Source organism: Haplochromis burtoni, unplaced genomic scaffold (assembly GCF_018398535.1).
Source record: "Haplochromis burtoni strain Fernald_Lab_line unplaced genomic scaffold, NCSU_Asbu1 Contig_79, whole genome shotgun sequence".
NCBI classification, from domain to species: domain Eukaryota; kingdom Metazoa; phylum Chordata; class Actinopteri; order Cichliformes; family Cichlidae; genus Haplochromis; species Haplochromis burtoni.
Window position 1 is genome coordinate 1,525,568 of NW_024582440.1, and position 20,912 is coordinate 1,546,479.

Here is a 20,912-nt window from a genome sequence, read left to right on the forward strand (position 1 = left end):
GTGTGTGTGTGCGTGTGTGTGTGTGTGTGCTTAAACTGTACACGGTAAATGGAATTGTTCTTATATAGAGCTTTTCTACTCCACATGAGCACTCAAAGCCCTTTACACTGCATACCTCCTTCACACATTTATACATGCACTTTTTTCAATGCTCGATTACACGAGGACACTGCATGTTCACGCTGTAGCCACTTGTCAAGGCAGACGATAAACATTTTGTAGATATTAACAGAGTTAATAGATTAATCAAGACTTCTATATAACCCCGCTTCTCCTTCTACCACAGCCCAAGGGCAAATTTCTGGTATCGAAGTCTCCAAAGATACATCGTATTTTAGAGTAATGCTCAAATATTCAAAGAAGCGACACAAACAAAATATTTTAGTCACATTTAAAGGAAAATATCGCTAACACATGACTTACTGATTCAGAATGGGAGTGAACACTGTGAGTTGAAGTCTGACTATGTTTGATTGAGTGCAACGTGATCTTTGATTTGGAAATCTTAACTGCGCAGGAGGATCCTTTATTTAACGTCATACTTGGGAACCACTTTTTCTATTAATGTATTATGTACTATGATTCATAGGATAACATAAACCAGATCTGACCTCAATTTTGGGAAATTACTGTGTGACAGCAGCCAAAACGTGTCATTTCATGATTTCATATACATTTTGAGATCATGAAATGCTTCATCGGGTGCTTTTGGAACCCAGTCTCACTGATGGTGCTCAGAGTGTTTTATTTCACTTTTATCGTGACCATGCAGAATTTGTCCTAACTAGCAATAAAAGACTGAGTTTATCAATAATATAACAAGATTTCTTTGTGTGCATTTAGGATCCAGCTGATGAACAGCTGCTGGGACTTTATCCTATAGGGTAGACTGCCACTGCATGCTTTACTGTTAAAGCCCTAAAGGAAGACACTTAGCACAGAGAGTTCAGCGTTTATGACCAAAATCCTTCTTTCATATTTCTATAAACATTACTTTGTTTCAATAACACTGTTTATTTATGAGTAATTAGAAAATAATTTGTGCTATCAGAAAATGATCTAAGAGACGCCAGATTTGTCTTAGCATGAATCCTTTAAAGTCGAACACAGAGACTTCTACAAAACCCCTGTTTTATTATAAACTCTTGCCATTTGCCAAAAAAAGGCGACTGAGAGCTTTGAAAATAAGAGAGAGGGTGTGGCCTTCAGAGCTTAATATACAAAAACGCTCTCCTAAGGGATTTCATATTATCTTGCTGTTGCAGCAAAAAGAAAGTTGTCTGTAAATGTTTGGGAGAATATTAGTATTCCTCTCACTGGACTTCCTCTGGGAACATTTCTGGCTAAAACTAATATGCAACTCCATTAAACCAAATAGTTCAATCATCCAAATCACTCTCTAGATGACAGAACAGACCGTTCTTGGAAAGTTCTCACATTATTACACACACCAAGTCATTTTGGGGCTGAGCCAGCTTCACTCTATCCATTTGCTAAGAAAATAGCTGCTGCAGCATGTGATACCTCTGGTAAGGAGTACTGCTTAAAGATTTCCTACTGTAAAGACAAGGGTCTGGCATTATACACGCCCCTCTTCTCGAACCAGCAGGTTGAATTCAGCTGTGAAAAACTGAGAGCCCTAACATCCATTCACCTCTGTGCAGGCTCTGGCTGTACTTGAACACTGCAGGCCAGTTACATTCCACAGGCCATGTGACTCAGTTTCCACATGCAAAACAAAACCACACAGTTTGATCCTCAAAGGCTGCTTAAGCTCTGATAGACACAAGAAGAAATGATGCACATGTACAGTGTCTAAACATGTCAGTATTTAGATGGTGAGCATGCATCAGCACAGTTGTGAAATTGTGGCAAATACAAGAATCACCATTTCAGACACAAAAGGTGATAATGAATGACGTGCTTCACAACTGTACTGTAGGTGCCATGAAGCCACATGAGAGGTTTACTTAAGTCAAAGATAGCTTATTAAACATAAATCAAAATGCAAACATCAAAGTGGGGCGATGTCACTTGTCTCTCTCTCTCTCCCTCTGCCCACTTTTCTTTCCCATCACGCCCAACCGGATAGAGCAGATGACTGCCCCTCACCGAGTCTGACTCTCCCTGAGGTTTCTTCCTGTTAAAGGGGAGTTTTTCCTTACCACTGTCACCAAATTCTTGCTCATGAGTGGGTGGTGTTGCTGGTGGTGGGAGTGTTGTGCGATTGTTGGGGTTTTCTTTCTTTCTTTCTCTTTATTGTAGGATTTTTACCGTAAAACACAAATCACCTTATGACAACTGTTGTTGTGCATTGGTGCTATATAAATAAAACTGAATCAACTGAAGTGGTTTTCCTACTCATTCTGTTCAAGTCAAATCTTTATTGCAGTCACAGTTTAAATGGTGATCAATTCACAGAATGTAGTCTCCTATTTCTGACCCCTCTTTTCTGCAGTATTCTCTATCGATTTGGTGCTGTTTTTTTCATCAGTGCCTACAAAAAATAAAAATAAAAATGGATTGGATCATGTGGCTCTCTTGTTACTGTCCAACCAGTGAGGTGAAAGTTAAAAAGCTAAAGAATTATTGACTCTGCCTTATACTTAAAACATAGATGTCTTAACATGCTGCTATTTCTCTTTGTTGTGTTTCTCTCATCTGTTGCACCATTGCAGGGTATGAGTACATTAGTCCTACAACATTAGGACTAGTTAACACCCAGATTTTTCCCTTTTTCACGGATGCTCACCTGTGTGTAGAGAACACTGCAGCCACAGACCAGTTTTGTCACATTTAGTGTGGGTCTAGGGCCAAACAGCAGCAAGAGAAATTTGTGGCGGGCTACCTCATTCAGAAAAACTCTTTAATTTAATTTAGAATTTGTTCAATTTAAACTCTGCAACAAACTGGCGATCTGTCCCAAGTGTACCCCACCTTTCACACTAAGAATGCTAGGATAGGCTCCAACCCTACCCCCACGCCAGCAACCATGAATTGGTTAAGAGAGAGAAAATGGATGGGTGGATGTTCAGTGTAAACTTCTTGGTTATTGTGTTATTTCCATGATATATGAAACATTAAACAAATGTTGGACTGGTGCTGCTAATGAGCAGCTGTTTCCAATAATGTCATCCTCGAACGCTGCAAAAAAAGAGAGAGAAAAACTCTTACACAGAAATTAAGTCGCTGACGCTGATTAGAGCTGAGTCACTAAACAACTCTCACGTGTAAATGGTAGCAGAGCAGATTGGGGGGTGACGTATTTGTTACACACACCCATTTTGCGACCTGTTTGTTAAAGTATACTCTCCTTCCTTAGCTGGAAACAGTCTGGTCCAGATGTTTGACCCGACTGTATCATAATCACTGACTGAGTGGGAGACAGGAGCGCGGCGGGAAAAGGAAGCGTGTGTGTACATGTGTCTTAAAGACATATCCCCACATATGTTCACCTCATTATCGTTCAGCTGCAGCTCACTCTGCAGGAATGCAGGGTAGCAAACACATGTCCACCTCCAAACCCCTGGTGACATATTAGCTAAACACACACACATGTACACACACACACACACACACAGACCCTACTTCATGCCACCAGCCCCACTTCCTGAGAGCCCCATCACATCACCCTCCACTCCACATTTGGACTTCGAAAATCAGACTGCTTTCGTGTACTTACACTAGAGGGAAGGGGGGGAAGAAAAAAGAAAGAGCGTGCCTGGATATTTAACTGACACAGAAGAGATGCCATGGAGTCAGCGGAGAGATGCTTCTAATGAAAAGCACATGACTGGATCTGAGTGCAGTCATCTAAACAATGGCGGGGTGGGTGGGAGACAAAGAGGAGATGCAGTTACAGCTGGGCTTTCCCTCACAGAGGTCCAGTGTTTGTTTCTCAAAGACTTCAGATACAGAAACTAAGGCTTGTTGCAAACACGCAAATATGGCATGCAAACACATCATGGTGCCCTGGTGTTTATGTATTTAGTTGTTTAATTTTTCAGACCTACACACTCATCATATAGTTGACAAAAAGAAAATAATAACAAACTGTACAACGGTTCAGACACATAAAAGAGCCGGTGGTCTACCAGAAGGAATTAAGATTAAACCTCTGTGGCTCTGAGCCAAGCTAAGGGGGTGAAAAAAAGAACCACTGTGACCTTCAGAGGGAAAGAAGCCAGGGAACAAACCCAACAGGCAGGCTTGTCCACCAAAGGAGAGCGAGAGGGGGAGAGAGAGGGAAGGGAGGGCTAGGGACCAGAGGAACAGAGGAAGAGCAAGAGGGAGTGAGGGAGCGAGGGATAGGAGAAGAGTGAGAGAGGCAGAGAGAAGAAAAGACACAAAACTTGTGACTTGACAAAAGAGGGCAGGTACCAGAGGCAGGTAAGACCCTTTATTTGTTGTTTCCACTGAAGGGACCTGATGAGTAAAGGTAAGAATGCAGACAGAGTTCTGTGCATGTGTGTGTGTGAGTGTGAAACAGAGAAGCCAGGAGAGGCAGTGAGGGAAGTGTTTGTGGACAGAAGGGGAATCCTGGCACGGGCACAGCTGGGCCATGCTGCCGAGTTTCTATAGAAACAGTTTGCCATACAAAGTGGTACTCTGTCCTCCAGGGAGCTGCCACACGCTGTGACTCTGCTGCTTTTCTGTGCTGCTGCACGCTCACCTTGATTTCATCTTTTTCCATTAGTGAGTGGAGAGAGCTGCAACTGCAGTGCAAGTGAAAATATGCAGACTAGAAGAGCTTTAGCTGCTGTTTTTTTTACAAAAGAAATGCCATATTGCTCACTTTTGGCAATCAGATGGATCCCCGGGGGTTTTAAAGGCGGTGCACAAATACATTTTTGGCTTCTTCTGTGGTGAATTCAGATGGATGCAGTTCCTACATGGGTGTAAACTAACAGTTTAAGAAGCTGAAATGGAACGTTCTGGAAATGGTTTAAAAACAAGCATGCACTGAAAAAAAAAGTGCAATCACATGATGTGCTGACATAAGAAGGTTTGTGAAGTGTGTGAAGAGTTTGAAAAGAAAAACAGCAGCTACTTTGGAGCTGGCTGATGGCGATGTGTACAAAGACGCGGGGATGAAAGTTTCCAGATTTCTGATGTTCGTTCTTCTGCTCTCAGCTATGTTGACATTATATCTACTGTCGTTTGGCTTCTTAATAAATTTCTCATGTTTTATTAGAGCATCAGAGAGCACACTTAGTTGGAGTTTTCGTATTTCTAAATGTATGGAAAACATCTGTACATGTATATATATAATATACACTAGATGTTAGAGAAAATCTTGGCATAACCTTTGTGATTATTGTGCTTAGTCACAGTTACAGGACTCAGATGAGTGAAGTCGACTGGGGATGATGTAACTTTTCATCATGACTTTTTTTAAAAAGTGGTTTTATGAAACACTAGTTTTTTTCTTTCTTTCTTTTTTTGGTAAAGGAATGATGGGCTGTTCTGCCAAAAAAAAAAAAGGTTGGAAAGAGCTCATCATCAGTGATGAAAAGGGCGTTATGAAACTGAAAATTTTTGAGATATAACCTAAAACTCATACTAATTCCTAAGACTTTCTACTTTTCCTTTAACCAAATAATTCTAAACTTTAAATATATATATAAAGCAAACTGTTTAATAGCTGCACCTGAAAAATATCAGCAGTAAAGTAAGATTGTGTTATTTTTTAGTAATGTTTAACTTTTATCTCACCAGTACTTGGATATATCTTTTTAACCTTGCAAACAGCTGTTGAGAACGTAATACCACCACTTAGTAGGTCCACATGGTTTTCATCAAGTCCAGTAAGACAAAAGTCTCTGATGTTTAAAATATGCAGATCCAGTTCAAAGTCACAGTAGATTTTGTTTGTTTTAAAGCTTTGCAACAGAGTGTTTGTGTCATGTACTAGCAGTGATCTCTGTCCTACCATCCTAAGTATAGTTCTCATGCTGATAACGATCAGATTAACTCATTGAGGTCATAAATAACAAACTGGTGAATCAGCCATTGTGGATATTGAGTCTTTAATTGTTTGCCAAACTTCTGGTCATAACAGCAGAACGACAGGAAGGAAATCTGGCTCTGGATTTAAACGAGGGGTTGCAAGGCTCTGAGAGGGAAAATGAAGGGCAGTGCCAGGGAATGCTGTCAGAGAAATGTTCAGATTTGTTATTTCAAGCATTTTAGATATGAGGCTCATTCCTGCGCCATGATTTATATCAAACTGATCAAAGGCAAAGAGAAAGAGCACTGGAAACAAATGGTGCCTCTGTGATGAGAGTTTGTGTTTTTCTAAATCTTTGTGATACTTATTTGCAGGGCTTTGCTCATGATATAGAGGATAACGATTTAGCCATAGTTACCATGGCCTGAAAAAGATCGTTTCACTTTGAAAAGTGAATTAGATTCACTGAAGGGTAAATACCTGGAATGATAAGCCAAACAACAGCGTGTATGTGTGTGTTTCAGTCTCAGTGTGACGTAATTTCATTGTCCACGTACAGAAAAAGTATCCCTCTCCCTCCTGATTTATTAATGTTTTTGCATATTTGTCACGTTTTCATGTTTCAGATCATCAAACAGATTTTAATACCAAAATACAGTTTTTAAATGATGGCTTCTCTCAATAAGAGAAAAAGTTATCCACACCTACCTGGCCCTCTGCGAAAAAGTAATTGCCCCCCAAATTTTAATAACTGGCTGTGCCTCCCTTGGCAGCAAGAACTGCAGTCAAACATAACTGATGGCAGGGATGGGAACTGAGAAGAATTAACTGATTCCATTATTAGTATTACTTATCGATTCTCACTGGGATCTCACTGGCTTTGTTTTGAGAGTCACCACCATCTCTAACCATCATGTCGATATTACATTCATGCAAATGAATTGCTTTGTGCTTTGTCAAATGTTTGTGCATGTTGTGGAGTTATTTCTCCCCCTTGTTGTGTTCAGTGGTGGGTCATTACTCAAAAAAGTAAATATTACAAATATTACACAGAACACTTTCATTAAAGGTGATGCAGTACATTACTTAGTTACTTACTCGTTACTTTTTTTTTCATAAAATGAGCTGAAAAGCTTTGCCTCATAATTAACATTTAACAAGATACACCTTCAGGCTACAGTCCTACACACCAATGCAAATCTTGATCCTAATGAGGACAGACATATGAACACAAACACAATGCTGACAACACAACACAAGCAAAAAGAGACTTTAAAGTGATTGCCACAATGATTCTACTGTAGAAACATGAACAGGTAAAAACTGCTCATCAGTTTTTTTTACCTGTTGAAGTTAAGGGTCTGACTCCTGGGCTTGGGCATATACTCATAACATCTCTCTGTGTTTTTGGCTAGCTTAGTATTAGCATGCTGTCTGTACAGGTGCTTGCAAAAACCTGAAGCTGTGTTAGCAGCATAATGCAGCTGTTTCTGTCTACTGTAACATCGTGCTCTCGTCCTATTATGCAATGAATTGAAAGTAAAGTCCATATCCACGCTGCAGACTGTGCCACTGTTTTCCTCCTCCTGCATGTGAACTTAGATCAGCTGATAATCAGCTGATTGTTGTTTGAGTGCTACAACTGATAACAGTGATCCACAGGCAAGCAAACCAACAATTCCAAGAAACTGAACTACTGGGAACTAGTTCTCTGCAAGAACTGTTTCTCGATTCCCTTCCCTAACTGACAATGATGTTCTTACGTTACTGTGGAGTAATTTTAGCACACTCTTCTTTTCAGAATTGTTCCAGACACATTCAAGGGTCTAAATCTTCATTTTTTTTGTACTTTTCTGAGCCATTCAGAGGTGGATCTTGTGGTGTGTTTTGGACTATTGTGCTGCTTAATAACCCGAGTGAGGTTAAGCTTCAGGGTACAAACGGATAGCTGGACCTTCTTCGGGACTTTCTGGTAGAGAGCAGGAATCATGGTTCCATCAATTACGGCAAGTCGTCCAGCAGCAAAGCAGTCCCAGACTATCACACCACCATATTTGACTGGTGGTATGATGTACTTTTGGCTATGTTAGTTTTACACCAGATGCAACGAGTCTTGTTAGTCCACAGAATATTTTCCCAGGCCAGGTAGGTTTGGCTATTTTTTGTTTTCCCTTAATAGATGCAATCATCATTTAAAAACTGCATTTTGCATTTACTCTGGTTATTTGAGTCTAATGTTGAAATGTGTTTTATAATCTGAAACATGCAAGTGTGACAAATGGGGCGTGGGGGTAAATACTTTTTCACAGCACTGTAGCTAAACCGATTTGCTCACAGTTGTTATATATTCTTAAACCCCGTCAGTTACAGAACATGTAAAAATCACCTCCCCTGTCCTCTCATTGTGAAATGCAAGCTCATAGGTGTGCCTAAGATGACTCCTTGTATGATCAATGTGATGAACTATACAAAATGGAAATTCCTTTTTCAAAGCAACTTTGGAAAATTCCTCATGCACACACAAAACAAATCCTCCTGGTGTGAAATTTTAAACACACACTGATTATAAAATGCTGTAAATACATATTGAGTTCATGAGAGCTTCATTCCAGCGCGCCTCCCTTTTGTTGACATATTTTAACCTTGCAGGCTTGCTTTCTCTACACACCTCCCCCCTCTCGACCCATGCTTACAATAGTGCCTTTATCCTTTCATAAGCGCTCATTTCCTGTATTAGTATCTGCCCTACATTCTCTTGAATTTAATCAAATTAAGGATGTATGGCTCCTCCTCAGACGATCCCACCTCTTCAAACACAGATTACGTTACCGAGCTACACATGTCCATCTTACATTAGTTTAAACTGCAATAGAAGTGTGGAAGCAATACTTAAGGTAGGCTGGGGACAATCTTGGTATATAACATTAAACCTTAATGTTTTTATAGAGTCAGGTGAGCATTGCTTCATGTAGGCCTTGGTAATGCTGTTTCACTCAGTTCAACCCTGAAAACTACCTCTTAAAATTGGTCAAACAGTAACCAGCTTTAAAGTGGAATCTTTCCAAAGTGAAATACAAACTAACGGATATTTTTAGTAAAATCAGAGATAAGATGAATGCCCTGGATTGCACGTAGCCTTGTAGGAAAAAAGGAGGGTTTGTACACGGCTGAGTCATTACACCCACATGGAGAAAGAAGCACCAAAAGGACATATTCTAAGGAGCTTGGAAAGAAAAGCATCTGAACTTCTTTAAGTTGCTTGAGGACGTTTCACCTCTCATCCGAGAAGCTTCTTCAGTTCTAAGGTCAAATGGTGGAGAGTCCCAGATTTAAACCTAGTGGGAGTTTTCCCCCAAAGAGGGACAAAAGGGCCCCTGATAATCCTCTACCTAATCACATGAGCCAAGGTGTGAAAATGGGTGTGGGTCCCAATCAGCCAGGGTTTCGGGTGAGCTCATTGTGAAACCTGGCCCCACCCTATCATGCGATTTCCTGAGGTCAGATGGCCCAGGATGTGAGTGGGCGTTAAGGCGTCTGGGGAGGGAACTCAAAACTGGATTATAGATGGCAGACAGTTGGTGTCGTAAACCACCGCCTCTGTTCAAAGATGGTCGCTCACAGTGGACATAGATGGCTTCTTTCACTCCTCTTTCAAACCATCTGTCCTCTCTGTCCAAGATGTTAACATTGGCATCCTTGAAAGACTGTGTATGCTTGGAGAAAGCATGACATCCCAGCTCACAATGAGCTCACCTGAAACCCTGGCTGATTGTGACCCACACCCGTTTTCACACCTTGGCTCATGTGATTAGGTAGAGGATCATCAGGGGGCCCTTCTGTCCCTCTTTGGGGGAAACTCCCACTAGGTTTAAATCTGGGACTCTCCGCCATTTGACCTTAGAACTGAAGAAGCTTCTCGGATGAGAGGTGAAATGTCTTCAAGCAACTTAAAGAAGTCCAGACACTTTTCTTTCCAAGCTCCTTAGACTACAATGACCTGGATGACTGAGAACCTTCACAGACACAAAAGGACATATTGTACTGAATTAAACTATTTAGTTTTTCTTTTTGTTTTTTTGAAGCATCTTTCTTCCTTAACTTAATGCCTTTCACTTTGATTACTGCAGAGTCAGTAGAAATCACTACTTACACTTTATGCTTTTCCTAGGACAATGAAGGCTGGTGCAAGACTCCTGTCTGCACTGACTCTGCTTCTCCTACTGGGGGCAGTGTTCACACAGAGGCCTCGGCCAAAGAAGCCCACCAGGCGCCCAGCTACCCCCAGAAAGCCTCCTGCTCGTCTCCCAACTGTACCACCCCAGCCTGAGCCCAAGGAACCAACAGATTTCCCCCCACCCATCCTGGGCCCACCTTCCATCTTTCCTGACTGCCCCCGGGAGTGTTTTTGCGCCCCAAGCTACCCGAATGCGCTCAACTGCGAGAACCGGAACATTCGTGTAATCCCAGCAATCCCATCCAGGACTCATTACCTGTATCTCCAGAACAATTACATCTCTGAGATAACCTCGGAGCCCTTCCTCAACGCCTCTGAGGTCCGCTGGATCAATCTAGCAAACAACCGTATTCATCAGATAGATAAGCAGGTCAGGGAGTTCACCTCTATAAATGCTCAGGATTTAAAGAAATAGAATCACTTTACTACGGTTGCTTTGCATCTATCTCTCACGCAGGTGTTTGAAAAGCTTCCAGCACTTCTGTATCTCTACGCCCAACGAAACCAGCTTAATGAAGTCCCTTCAGGCCTCCCAGAAACTCTGGAACAGCTCCGCCTTAGTAGGAATCGTATTTCCAAGATCCCACCTGGGGCCTTCAACAACATGGGGAGCCTGACTATGCTCGATCTGTATCACAACCAGGTGAACCTCACTGTTACAACACTGTGCTATCTAGACATGTATGGAGAACTAAATCTCTAGCGTTTGTGGAGCAAATATGTGATGTCTTTTCTGTCAGCTGAGTGACAGTGGCCTGGGTAAGAACAGCTTTAAGGGCCTTACGAACCTGGTGCAGCTCAACCTGGCTCATAACACGCTGAAGAAGATGCCTACTAGTATACCAACCAGCCTCGTGCAGCTTTTCTTGGATAGGAACCGTATCGATGACATCCCAAAGCAAGTATACGGTGCACACATTGTCCCAAAGTTGATTATTCCCACTAAGAATCTTTATTATTGTCTTTTTTCAGAAACTACTTTGACAACCATGCTCACCTGGCTTTTGTGAGGCTGAACTACAACCAGCTGAGTGATAAAGGAGTTCCCAAGAATGTGTTCAATGTCTCCAGCCTGCTAGACTTGCAACTGTCCCACAACCAGCTCGCTTCGATTCCTTTGTTCAACGGTCACCTGGAGCACCTGCATCTCGACCACAACAGCATTGAGAGTAAGTAACCAGCAGCCACGTCTGTCCCAGTGAGTGGACATCACTGTGCTAAAGCAAGGCCTCCACATCAGGGAGCATAACCACAGTTTGTCTCAACGTGGGCTGAATGTCAGGGCTCTTCATGTAACTTCCAGCAACTTGCAGCTGTGTCAGGTCACCTTAGCTTCTCAGTTCAATGTGGTCTTAGTGTTGTCCATGTCTCCCTGTTTCTGTTTGGATCTGGTGGTGTAGCAACTAAACAAATAATATGTCGTAGATTCAACCCCTCCCCTTTTTTAACCTATGCATTAACCGCTGTAAATTATCTTGGTTAATTATACCCAATTGTCTTGTGTCCTATGCCGAGTTTAATGAAGACAGATCAGTGTAGTCTGTTGACACTACAGCTGTAATTTGATCAGCGTGCAACACAAACCGAAAGCATTTTTTCAGGGTATTCTGTTATACCTGTTTCTGCGTCATGACTACAAAACTACTTTGGCTTCAGGCCATTTTTTTTTCAACTTCCACTGAAGTTAATTATCATGACGAGATGTGTCCTCCTGTTCAATTGTATTTGGAATTATTTTAAAAAATATGTTTCTTAGTTATTTTGATGCAATAATTTAAGGGCTTACACAATGCAATCTTCTTCCAGACCGTTAATTCAATTCAATTCAATTCAATTTTATTTATATAGCGCCAAATCACAACAAAAGTCACCTCAAGGCGCTTCATAGATACAGAGAAAAACCCAACAATCATATGATCCCCTATGAGCAAGCACTTTGGCGACAGTGGGAAGGAAAAACTCCCTTTAACATGAAGAAACCTCCGGCAGAACCAGGCTCAGGGAGGGGCGGCCATCTGCTGCGACCGGTTGGGGTGAGAGAAGGATGCTGCTGGGTTTTGTTTTGTTTTGTGGGTTATAACTACATATAACTACACAGTTAGAAATGCATTAATATTAGTGGACTCTGTAACACAACAGCACATTTTCAACTTGAAACGCTTATATGTCTGAGTATGTGTCGCATTACAGAGAAAAATCAGATGTGATGCGATTTAAAATACTTACCTACTTGTGTTTTGCAATAAAGTATAATCAATTTTACAGTTGAGCTCTGTTTAAAGGTGTGTTTGTTTTTTTCTCAAATATACCCACTTCAGTATCATTTAAACACACTCATATTTCTGTCTTTTTTGTATCCTTTTTTTTATATTCCTAAAAACATTTCTCATGCTATTTTCTAAGTTAAAACATCATAAAAAAATAAAGATTTCTTCTGAAAATGTATGCTAAGCACTGCATGTTTAAATAAAAAAATTCACATTATGCATAATATTTAAGATAATTATCTTCTCAGACTATTATCAGGCTATACCCTGCTCTTCCTGTATGTAAATTGCTATAATGAAATAAATTATACAATAAAAAAAACAAAACTGTCAAATCTAAAATAGCATATTTTCTTATTTATATGCACATGTGAGCACTTGAAGACTAGATCTTCATGACTGTGTATTTTCCTGACAGACATCAATGGCACCCAGATCTGCCCATACAGCGTGCAAGCTGACCCGAGTGATATGAGCCAGGTTCCCAAGCTAAGGTATTTCACATTATGTCATAATGCGTGTCTCAGCACTAACCTAAATAATGAACTTGTCTGAGCTGCGTGACCTGTGTGTTAACAGGAAGTAAACAAGAACAAAAGAATTTTGCCTGGAAATGCCAAGTTCAAAGAGTTACAATCCCAATGACATATTAGATACCTGCTCTGTTGTTTTCAGGTATCTCCGTTTGGATGGAAATCACCTGAACCCTCCCATCCCTCTGGATGTCATCATGTGCTTCAGGCTCCTTCACTCTATTGTCATTTAGGAAAACCATGCCTAAAGGCATGGGGGCTTGCACATGCAGTACTGTGCAAAAGTCTTGAGCTACGCAGCATTTCTTTATATTTTGCTAGGAAAGTGTGAAAAATGTGCTTTCTTCTCATTTCTTTAAGTGGTCTCCAGAAATTGTTGTCCGGGCTTCTTAAAAGACATTCAAAGCTCTTCCTTGAATGTTGGCTGCCTTTTGTTCTCTTCCCTATCAAGAGGATCCCACACTGCTTCAGCAATTTTGAGGTCTGGGATCTGGAGAGGCCAATCCAAGACTGACAGTGTTTAATTGGGTGTTTTTCTGTCCTGGTATCTTTTACTGCTCTGGCAGTGTGTTTGGGATCGTTGTCATACTGAAAGTTGAAGCTTCTTCTAATCAGATACTTTGCAGAAGGTACCACGTGGTGGATCAAAATCTGACCGTACATTTCTGTAGTATTGATGTCAATTGACTTGACAAGATCCCCAACACCACTCGCTGAAATGTAGCCACAAGCCATGACAGGGCCTCGGCCATGTTTGGCTGCAGTCACAAACTGTGTTACATCTTTCTTATTGACTATAATTTGAACTAAAAAATTCAAATTTTTGTTTCAAAGAAGACCCGTTGGGACTGATATTTGGTCCAATTCTTGTGTAATTTGACATACCTTAACATTTTCTCCATTTTACTTCTTAACAGCCACTCTTCCATTTCTTATGAGGCTTCAGTGAACAGTAAACGAACTGAAGGGTCAGATGCATCTCTCAGGTCATGTTTCAGATCTTTGCTGGATTATTTGAACTATTTCTTTTGAATATAACTTTCAGAAAAACTTTTAAAAGATTTTAAGATCTTGGAGAATTGTTGCTCACTGCTATAAAGAATTAAAAGAAAGTCTGGCTCCAAAACAACAAGAAATGAGGGGTGGCTCAAGACTTTTGCACAGTACTACTGACACACACACACACACACACACACACACACACACACACACACACACACACACACACACACACACACACACACACACACATCCATGAAAACATAGACTCACTTTGTACTAGGTGCATTTCATTGCAAAGTATGGTGTTTATCAGCAGTAGACGCTGTGGAACTGTAATACTGAGAGAGGGACTGCAAATAACTGCAAAACTTGGATGGTTCAAACTTTTTTAATTGTGATGACAAATTTAACTATTGCCATTTTTTGGACAGTCCCAACATTAAACTACAAATCAGCATAAACTGTGGCTATGCTGACATTTAGAGTTAGGTTTCTGCAGTAGTTGCAGTTTATCAGTGTTTTTTGTTTACAAAACTTCATGTAAAGAAAAAAGTGAAAAATATAGCTTGAGCAAAGCCTGAAAACACAGGGACATTTACAGACATGCTACAGACATAAACGGTAGTTAAGTTCACAAGAATAGGTCAACAGAGTGGGGCAGCCGTCAGAGGCAATGAATAAATATGCAGTGTAAGTTAAAAGAGATAACCAGCTTTAAATAACTAGCTCCATGTAGTTAAAACAGTTTCAAATGTGCCTGTGATTTTCAAGATACTCTTTGTAAAAATGTCATTTTATTCTTGTTATCCCTAATCTTTTGTATAATATTCTTCTGTATAAAGAAGCTTTGTACAAACAATGGAAAATAAAAGTTCTCCTTGATCATCTGAAAATGCTTGATGTTTGAAATAAAAAATGTAGTTTTCTTCCTCATTTCTCTTTTCTAATATGCCTCACTGCTCTCTCTGCTTAGTCGACACCAACCCGACCTGTTTCACAATAATATGAGCCTTTGGATAAAAGCAACATGTTAGTAACTGAGCAGGTATAAAAGGAACATTCCAAAGAAGCTAGAGGTAAGGGCGTTGCCTGTCTGTGAAAGTGTGCAAGAACCGTAAAAGACGGATGTAGCACCATAATGTCAAGGTCGGCATTTTGGCTGACGCCATGTTGGTTGTTTGGAGACTGAAGTTAATATATTTGAAATATAGGTGAAGCTTGGTTTGGCAAATTAGTGCTAAGTAAAAAACTAATAATTGACTCACCAAAACTGAAGCACAAAATTCTGTGTTGGTCTGCACCACAGAGGAATACAAGTTACTCATTTAAGACCATTAAAGGATCCAGAAGCACCAACATGGGAGAGGTCTATACCAGTGACTTGAATTAGCAGAGGTGAGGTCTAGTAGATGCTAAAGGGCCACAGCTACTTGTGCTGGGACACCTGTCAACCCACCCAAAGTCTTGACTCAATAACCCAGGTGGATATTTATATACATTTCTTTTTCCACCAGGTCTTAAAAATGCCTTTTTTTAATGCTTTAAAGTTTGGCTTTTTATCATCACGACTTCCTCTCGCAGCTAACTTCAAGTGGCAGGAACCAAAGGTTTGTGCACTTCCTCGCTGGCTTCATTTTAAACTCATATCTACATGGCTATTTGAGAATAACAATTTCTAAATGTAAAATTTCAGATAATCTGAAGATTTGTTTCTCAGGGTGACATAATAAAAAGAGACAAGAACCTAGTTGTGTAAATCACTGAATGGCCTCACCGTTACTGAACACAGTTTGACGCTTGAGTCACAAATACAAGTCAAAGCTGCAACATTCAAAGAAAAAGATCCAGAAATGGTGCCACGTCCTGTGAGCCTGAGCTCATCGAAAAGACAGCATTTATGATGTAGTACATTAGTACACAAGCTCACGCTAATGCTGAACAGTATACACAGGTACTGAAGTAACATATGCTAGCATTCAGAAAACATTTTTTCATGAGAGGCCCTTGTTTATTTAGCAAGGCAGCAGTTAACCACATGCTAAACGAGTTAGGACAACATGACTTTTGAAAAAAAGAAGTTTGCGTGCTGAACTAGCCTGAAGGGCCTGGCTCTGGAAACATTTGGTAAAATGAAAAATATGACAACCAAACTTTTCAGAAAGAAATGAAACATCATCACAATAGCATTAGCAAACTGCTTTGGTTCATGCTTCATTAAAAAAAAAAAATCATTCCATTTAGTTTCACTTCACTGTTTTGTTGCCTGATCTTCTGAGGCCCCGGGAGTACCTTTGTGTCCTACCAGTGGGGGCCTTCCCCGCAGTTTGAGAACCACTTTCCATGTTGACCCTGTGGTCTGGGTGGTGTTTTTGTGGGTGCTCTGATTTCCACCCCCAGTCCAAAGACATGCGTGTTTGTTTAAATCGCAAATGAATTAAAGGGTTTTTCATTTTGTGTTTACTGACTGTGACAGTTTAACATGTAAGAAAGCAGAAGTGACTAAAGGCTGCAAAATTGCACAACACTGCGCGAACAGAAGTAACTATGTGCATGTAAGAATGACCGGATTAAGCCAAACTTTCATTAGATACATCATAAGATACCTTAGCAAGAAAATATTTAATATCCACTTTGTTTCTAAAATGCTTGATGATTTTACCTTTTAAGATGTCTAAAAACGATTTCAATGAAACATGCTGACATTTCAGCTTTTTTCAATGAATAACTGTTCAAAAAAGGTTGAGAGAAACTGACAGTGGCTACGATGGCAATTTTGTCAATTTTTTGTGTTTCCGGTTTCAGTGTAAAAAAAAGTCACTTTGTTCAAGAGGCTCTGTATTAAAGAGGTAGTACTGCAGGACTGCAACTCTGGTGGAATTGAGAATACAATAGAGAAGCATGCGAGGCTTTTTAACTGGCTCTAATTGACTTCATTTACAGGTTATTCCTAGTTCCATTGGGTTTTCTTGCTTCCTACCGCTGCAAATGACGTTTTAGAAGACTTCAAAAGCACCCTGGTAAAACAGGCTGGCGAGCAGGTCTGGTAGGTATTTCCAATCAGGACCTGTTGACTGAAGTGATGTCAGAATGCCCTTCGAGTAAAAAGACAAAAGTCAGTGAGAGGCTTTATTTCCAGTATACACCCAGAGTGTTATGCAACATTTGGAAGTAGCTATACCAATCAATCTGAAATCTAAAAGAGACAAGAAATAAAATGATATTGCCACAAAACACTTCCTTTTACAAATTAATCACATTAAAACAACACAGACTTTAAAAACTCCTAAGGCAAATGATTCAGGGAGTGACGTCTTAATGCGGAAGCTGCAGCAGCTTCAGTTTAAATGATGAAACTCTAATCTAGCAACAATGATTACTCATTCATTATTTACATTACGCATCGCTGAGAGTGAAAGTTTTTCTTCACAAAGACAGCACTACTCATCAAAGAGGAGGAAATCAGCAATAATTCTTTTTTCCATTCTTCCAATCAGAGACTGAAACATGACCGGGAGTTCCTTTAATTGCACCAGACTTCCTCCTCCTGTAAACCCATTCACATGCATGCACCTGTGGAGTCCCATGCATGTTTAACCTGTTCAATACCTGGTGAAAAGAAAAATCCCCTTACTCCACACTATAAGAGGACACAGGATGGAGGCCCAGAGACACAGCTTCACCAGAACTCTCCCTCTGAGTGACACACGCACAGGTGAGTCTGAATACAGGTGATACTTCTCCAGGCAATGATGATGGCAGCTGATGGACTTGACATAGTGTTTCCTTTATTCTGGATATTGGTAGTTTATAAACAATTTTTTTTAAATGATCCAATATCCATTTATGTATCTATAAATGCTCATAAAGTATTTTTTAATTTGTGGATTTGAAGTTTTTTATCTGTTTTGATGATCTGAGGAAACAGTGATGAACCTTTTTCCTAAATTAATCAACAATCAACAATTTTACACAATACACAATTCTTACAAACCGAAACGCTTCTGTTAGCTTTCTCACCAGATCGCCATCATCAGGATGAAGATGCTTATCGGCTGCTCTGCTTCCTTCCTCCTCCTCCTGCTGCTCAGCTGTCTGACTGAACCTGCTGAGAGCCGAACTCTGCATCTGGACAGCTGCTCTGTCAGTGTTCACACACACGAGCTGCGCAAATACTACGCACACATACGATCAAATGCGGTGAGTTCAGCGAGCAGTCATGCAATCAAAACCTCTGGCAAGAACTTGCACAAGTGTAACGTCAGATTAAAGTGGCAGAAAGTTGTAACTGATCCTTTCTTTTTCTTTTTCTTTTGTGATAGATTTCAGAAGACAACGAGATCGGAATGAAACTTCTGGATAGATCACTGATGAAAAATGTTCAGGTGAGCTCTTGCGTTATGTTGCCACTCAGTCATGATGATTTGCCTTTTAGATTTACTTTTGCTTCCCTTTTTTTGACAAGTGTCTTCCACATATTAAGTCTCTATCACCAGAATATGGATTCTGAAGATAGGTTGTGAAAGGTGCTAGAATCTGACTTTCGCCATGTCCCCCTCAGGACGGTCAGACATGCTGTTTCCTGCGTCTTGTGTTGCGTTTCTATGTTGAGAGAGTGTTCAGCAACTATGCCTCATCCGAGCCACAACAACAACGCTGCTCCAGCGCTCTGGCCAATGCTTTCGTGAGCATCAGAAGAGACATCCATAAATGTGTAAGTTTGCTCTCCAGTCTCAAAATGTGCTTCTTCTTCTTCTTTTAATGAAAAGCTGTCATAGATTGTAATGATAATTGTGCTTTTCTGTGTATAGCATTGCCAATGTGGAGAAGAAACCCAGAGAACAATTGATTCAGTGCATGCTGAGTTTATCAAGGTAAGACACACAATAAAATCTAAAATGACTTCCTGTCTTAGACGCTCAATAATAAGCCCCAACATCAGTTGTTGTAATTTTCCTAATATGAACTAGTTAGTTAGGGAAAAGCTGTGAGCTGTGAAACTTTGTTGTATGTCAATAATATCTTTATTAATGTTACTTTTTGTCTTGGATTTCAAGAAGAAACAAACACAAATGGGTTACTATACAGAAACACAGCACACAGAGAAAATACCTAAATCTATAACTCACTTCAAATAAAACAGCCAAAAACTGCAATGATTTCTAAATCTTGTAAACTAAATTTTATTCACAATAGATTCTCTGAGTCTTTTGATGATATTATATTCTTGCTGTCCTGCAGATGACGAGATAATCAAAGCAGTTTTACTTTATTCTGAAATTATTCAACAATTAGCCGATGTTTTTGCAGATAGTTGAATCTTTGTCCATCTTTAGCTATGAGAAACTCTGCCACCCTAAGAGGCCCGTTTTATACCCAGTCATGCTACTGAAATGCTGCCAATTAATAATGCCATTTAATTAGTTGCAAAATGTTCCTCTATTGACTTTCTCAGCCTTTTGTTGCCCCTGTCTCGACTTTTTCGACGTGTGTTGTTACCTTCAGATTCAAAATCAGTTCATTTTTTTCTCAGCTTAAACCTTTGATATTATTTCTGTGTTCTATTGTGAATAAAATCTGAGTTTATATGATTTATATGACACCCGTGTGTGAATGTGTGTGTGAATGTGTGTGTGAATGGGTGGATGACTGGATATGTAAAGCGCTTTGGGGTCCTTAGGGAAGCGCTATATAAATACAGGCCATTTACCATTTACCATAAGAGTATCACCTGCTTGAAAGACACACATGTTGGTTTCAGATCTATTTTCTTATCTAACTCTTCCACTTTTCCCTTGTTCCTCTTCCTGCTGAGCAGCTACAAGCAAACAGGGCAGCACAGAAGGCAGTGGGTGAACTGGACACTGTGCTGGAGTGGCTGGAAGCACTGGGACCCAAAACTCAAAGAAATTGAGCTGCTCTTTACAAATGTGCTAATTTAAGTTTTGTGGCATGTTGCATTTCTATGTTTTCACTTGAAAGAACTTGATACTTAGTTGGGTTTTTTATTACCGTTTTTTATCCACTAATGTGGACTGAAATTGTATGCTATATTTATACCTGAACAAAAACATGTATACTTCTGAGGAAGCTGTTACTGTAAGATTGTTTACTAGACTTAAATGTTTGTTTTTATTTTTGTAAATACTTTAATTTAAAAATCAATTAAAGCAAAATACAACTGTATTGTGCTCTCTGAGAGTTTCCTGTCAACAGCTGATGTCTGCTCTTCATTACCATCTAGTGGCCATCAGTGAAAATTCAGTGTTGCTGTTTGTCCGATAATAGATTAGGTGCCTGCTCGTGTGTCTGCTTCTGTGCTTTCTGAAATTGTCTCAAATCAGTATTCATGGTGTAGCCCACATTTTATCACAGTCTAGTATTCTGCTTCGCACAAACGCTGACAGTATCTGGGAACATGTGGACAAATTTCTTTAGTCTGTTGTCAGGACTGACATCAGTCCAAAGGCATTGTTTATGATTTTTATGATATTTGGGATTTAGTGTTAAAGGGGATCTTTTAAAGTCCAGACACGATAATGTTATGGCTGGAAGTCATGGTGATGCTTCCTCGGATATATAATCTATGTTTGAAAGAAGAGAAGAGAAGAAGAGAAAAAAGAAGAAGAGAGAATGTGTTTCACTTACTGTTATCAGATCAAATCCATTTAATCTGATGTGTCTTTTTTATGTGCAGCAGATGTACAGCTAGTAGATAACTTGATCTGGCAGGCTGCTCTGCCTTATGAGCTTCTTAATGCGCGGTTTGTTTTATGCCTGTAATACTGTATGACTGGGCCTATTTGCCCCAATAAATCACCTGAGAACAAATACGCCTGTCACTTCTGCAAAAAGAATTAATTGAGGGACATTATCTCACACACATGCTTTCACGAATAAGAGCGGATGTGTAGCAAGCCCTTTGGCTC

At 40.1% G+C, this 20,912-nt stretch overlaps 2 protein-coding genes across 3 annotated transcripts; both read left to right on the forward strand.

Moving 5' to 3' along the window:
* The first annotated feature begins 4,264 nt into the window (after positions 1-4,264).
* On the forward strand, positions 4,265-14,879 carry prelp (proline/arginine-rich end leucine-rich repeat protein). 2 transcript variants are annotated; one of them, XM_005924711.2, is made up of 7 exons: positions 4,265-4,389; positions 10,119-10,554; positions 10,642-10,827; positions 10,925-11,082; positions 11,157-11,353; positions 12,870-12,945; positions 13,127-14,879. In XM_005924711.2, the coding sequence occupies exons 2-7, from the start codon at positions 10,123-10,125 to the stop codon at positions 13,215-13,217; spliced, it is 1,140 nt and encodes a 379-aa protein (XP_005924773.1). In that variant the 5' UTR covers positions 4,265-4,389; positions 10,119-10,122; the 3' UTR covers positions 13,218-14,879. The 2 variants fall into 2 exon arrangements, with proteins under 2 accessions (XP_005924773.1, XP_005924772.1); XM_005924710.3 differs by lacking the exon at positions 4,265-4,389 and adding an exon at positions 4,396-8,095.
* Positions 14,880-17,868: 2,989 nt separating this feature from the next.
* Positions 17,869-20,785, forward strand: il19l (interleukin 19 like). Its single transcript, XM_014334338.2, has 5 exons — positions 17,869-18,183; positions 18,306-18,368; positions 18,545-18,697; positions 18,795-18,857; positions 19,802-20,785. The coding sequence occupies exons 1-5, from the start codon at positions 18,022-18,024 to the stop codon at positions 19,895-19,897; spliced, it is 537 nt and encodes a 178-aa protein (XP_014189824.1). The 5' UTR covers positions 17,869-18,021; the 3' UTR covers positions 19,898-20,785.
* The last annotated feature ends 127 nt before the right edge of the window (positions 20,786-20,912 follow it).

Bases quoted from the DNA above. Each gene is read 5' to 3' on its own strand.
- il19l (XM_014334338.2), top strand. From the start codon at position 18,022: ATGAAGATGCTTATCGGCTGCTCTGCTTCCTTCCTCCTCCTCCTGCTG. The intron at 18,184-18,305 runs GTGAGTTCAGCG...CTTTTGTGATAG, and splicing joins CACACATACGATCAAATGCG to ATTTCAGAAGACAACGAGAT. The intron at 18,698-18,794 runs GTAAGTTTGCTC...TTCTGTGTATAG, and splicing joins GAAGAGACATCCATAAATGT to CATTGCCAATGTGGAGAAGA.
- prelp (XM_005924710.3), top strand. From the start codon at position 8,034: ATGTTAGTTTTACACCAGATGCAACGAGTCTTGTTAGTCCACAGAATA. The intron at 11,083-11,156 runs GCAAGTATACGG...GTCTTTTTTCAG, and splicing joins CGTATCGATGACATCCCAAA to AAACTACTTTGACAACCATG. The intron at 12,946-13,126 runs GTATTTCACATT...TGTTGTTTTCAG, and splicing joins AGCCAGGTTCCCAAGCTAAG to GTATCTCCGTTTGGATGGAA.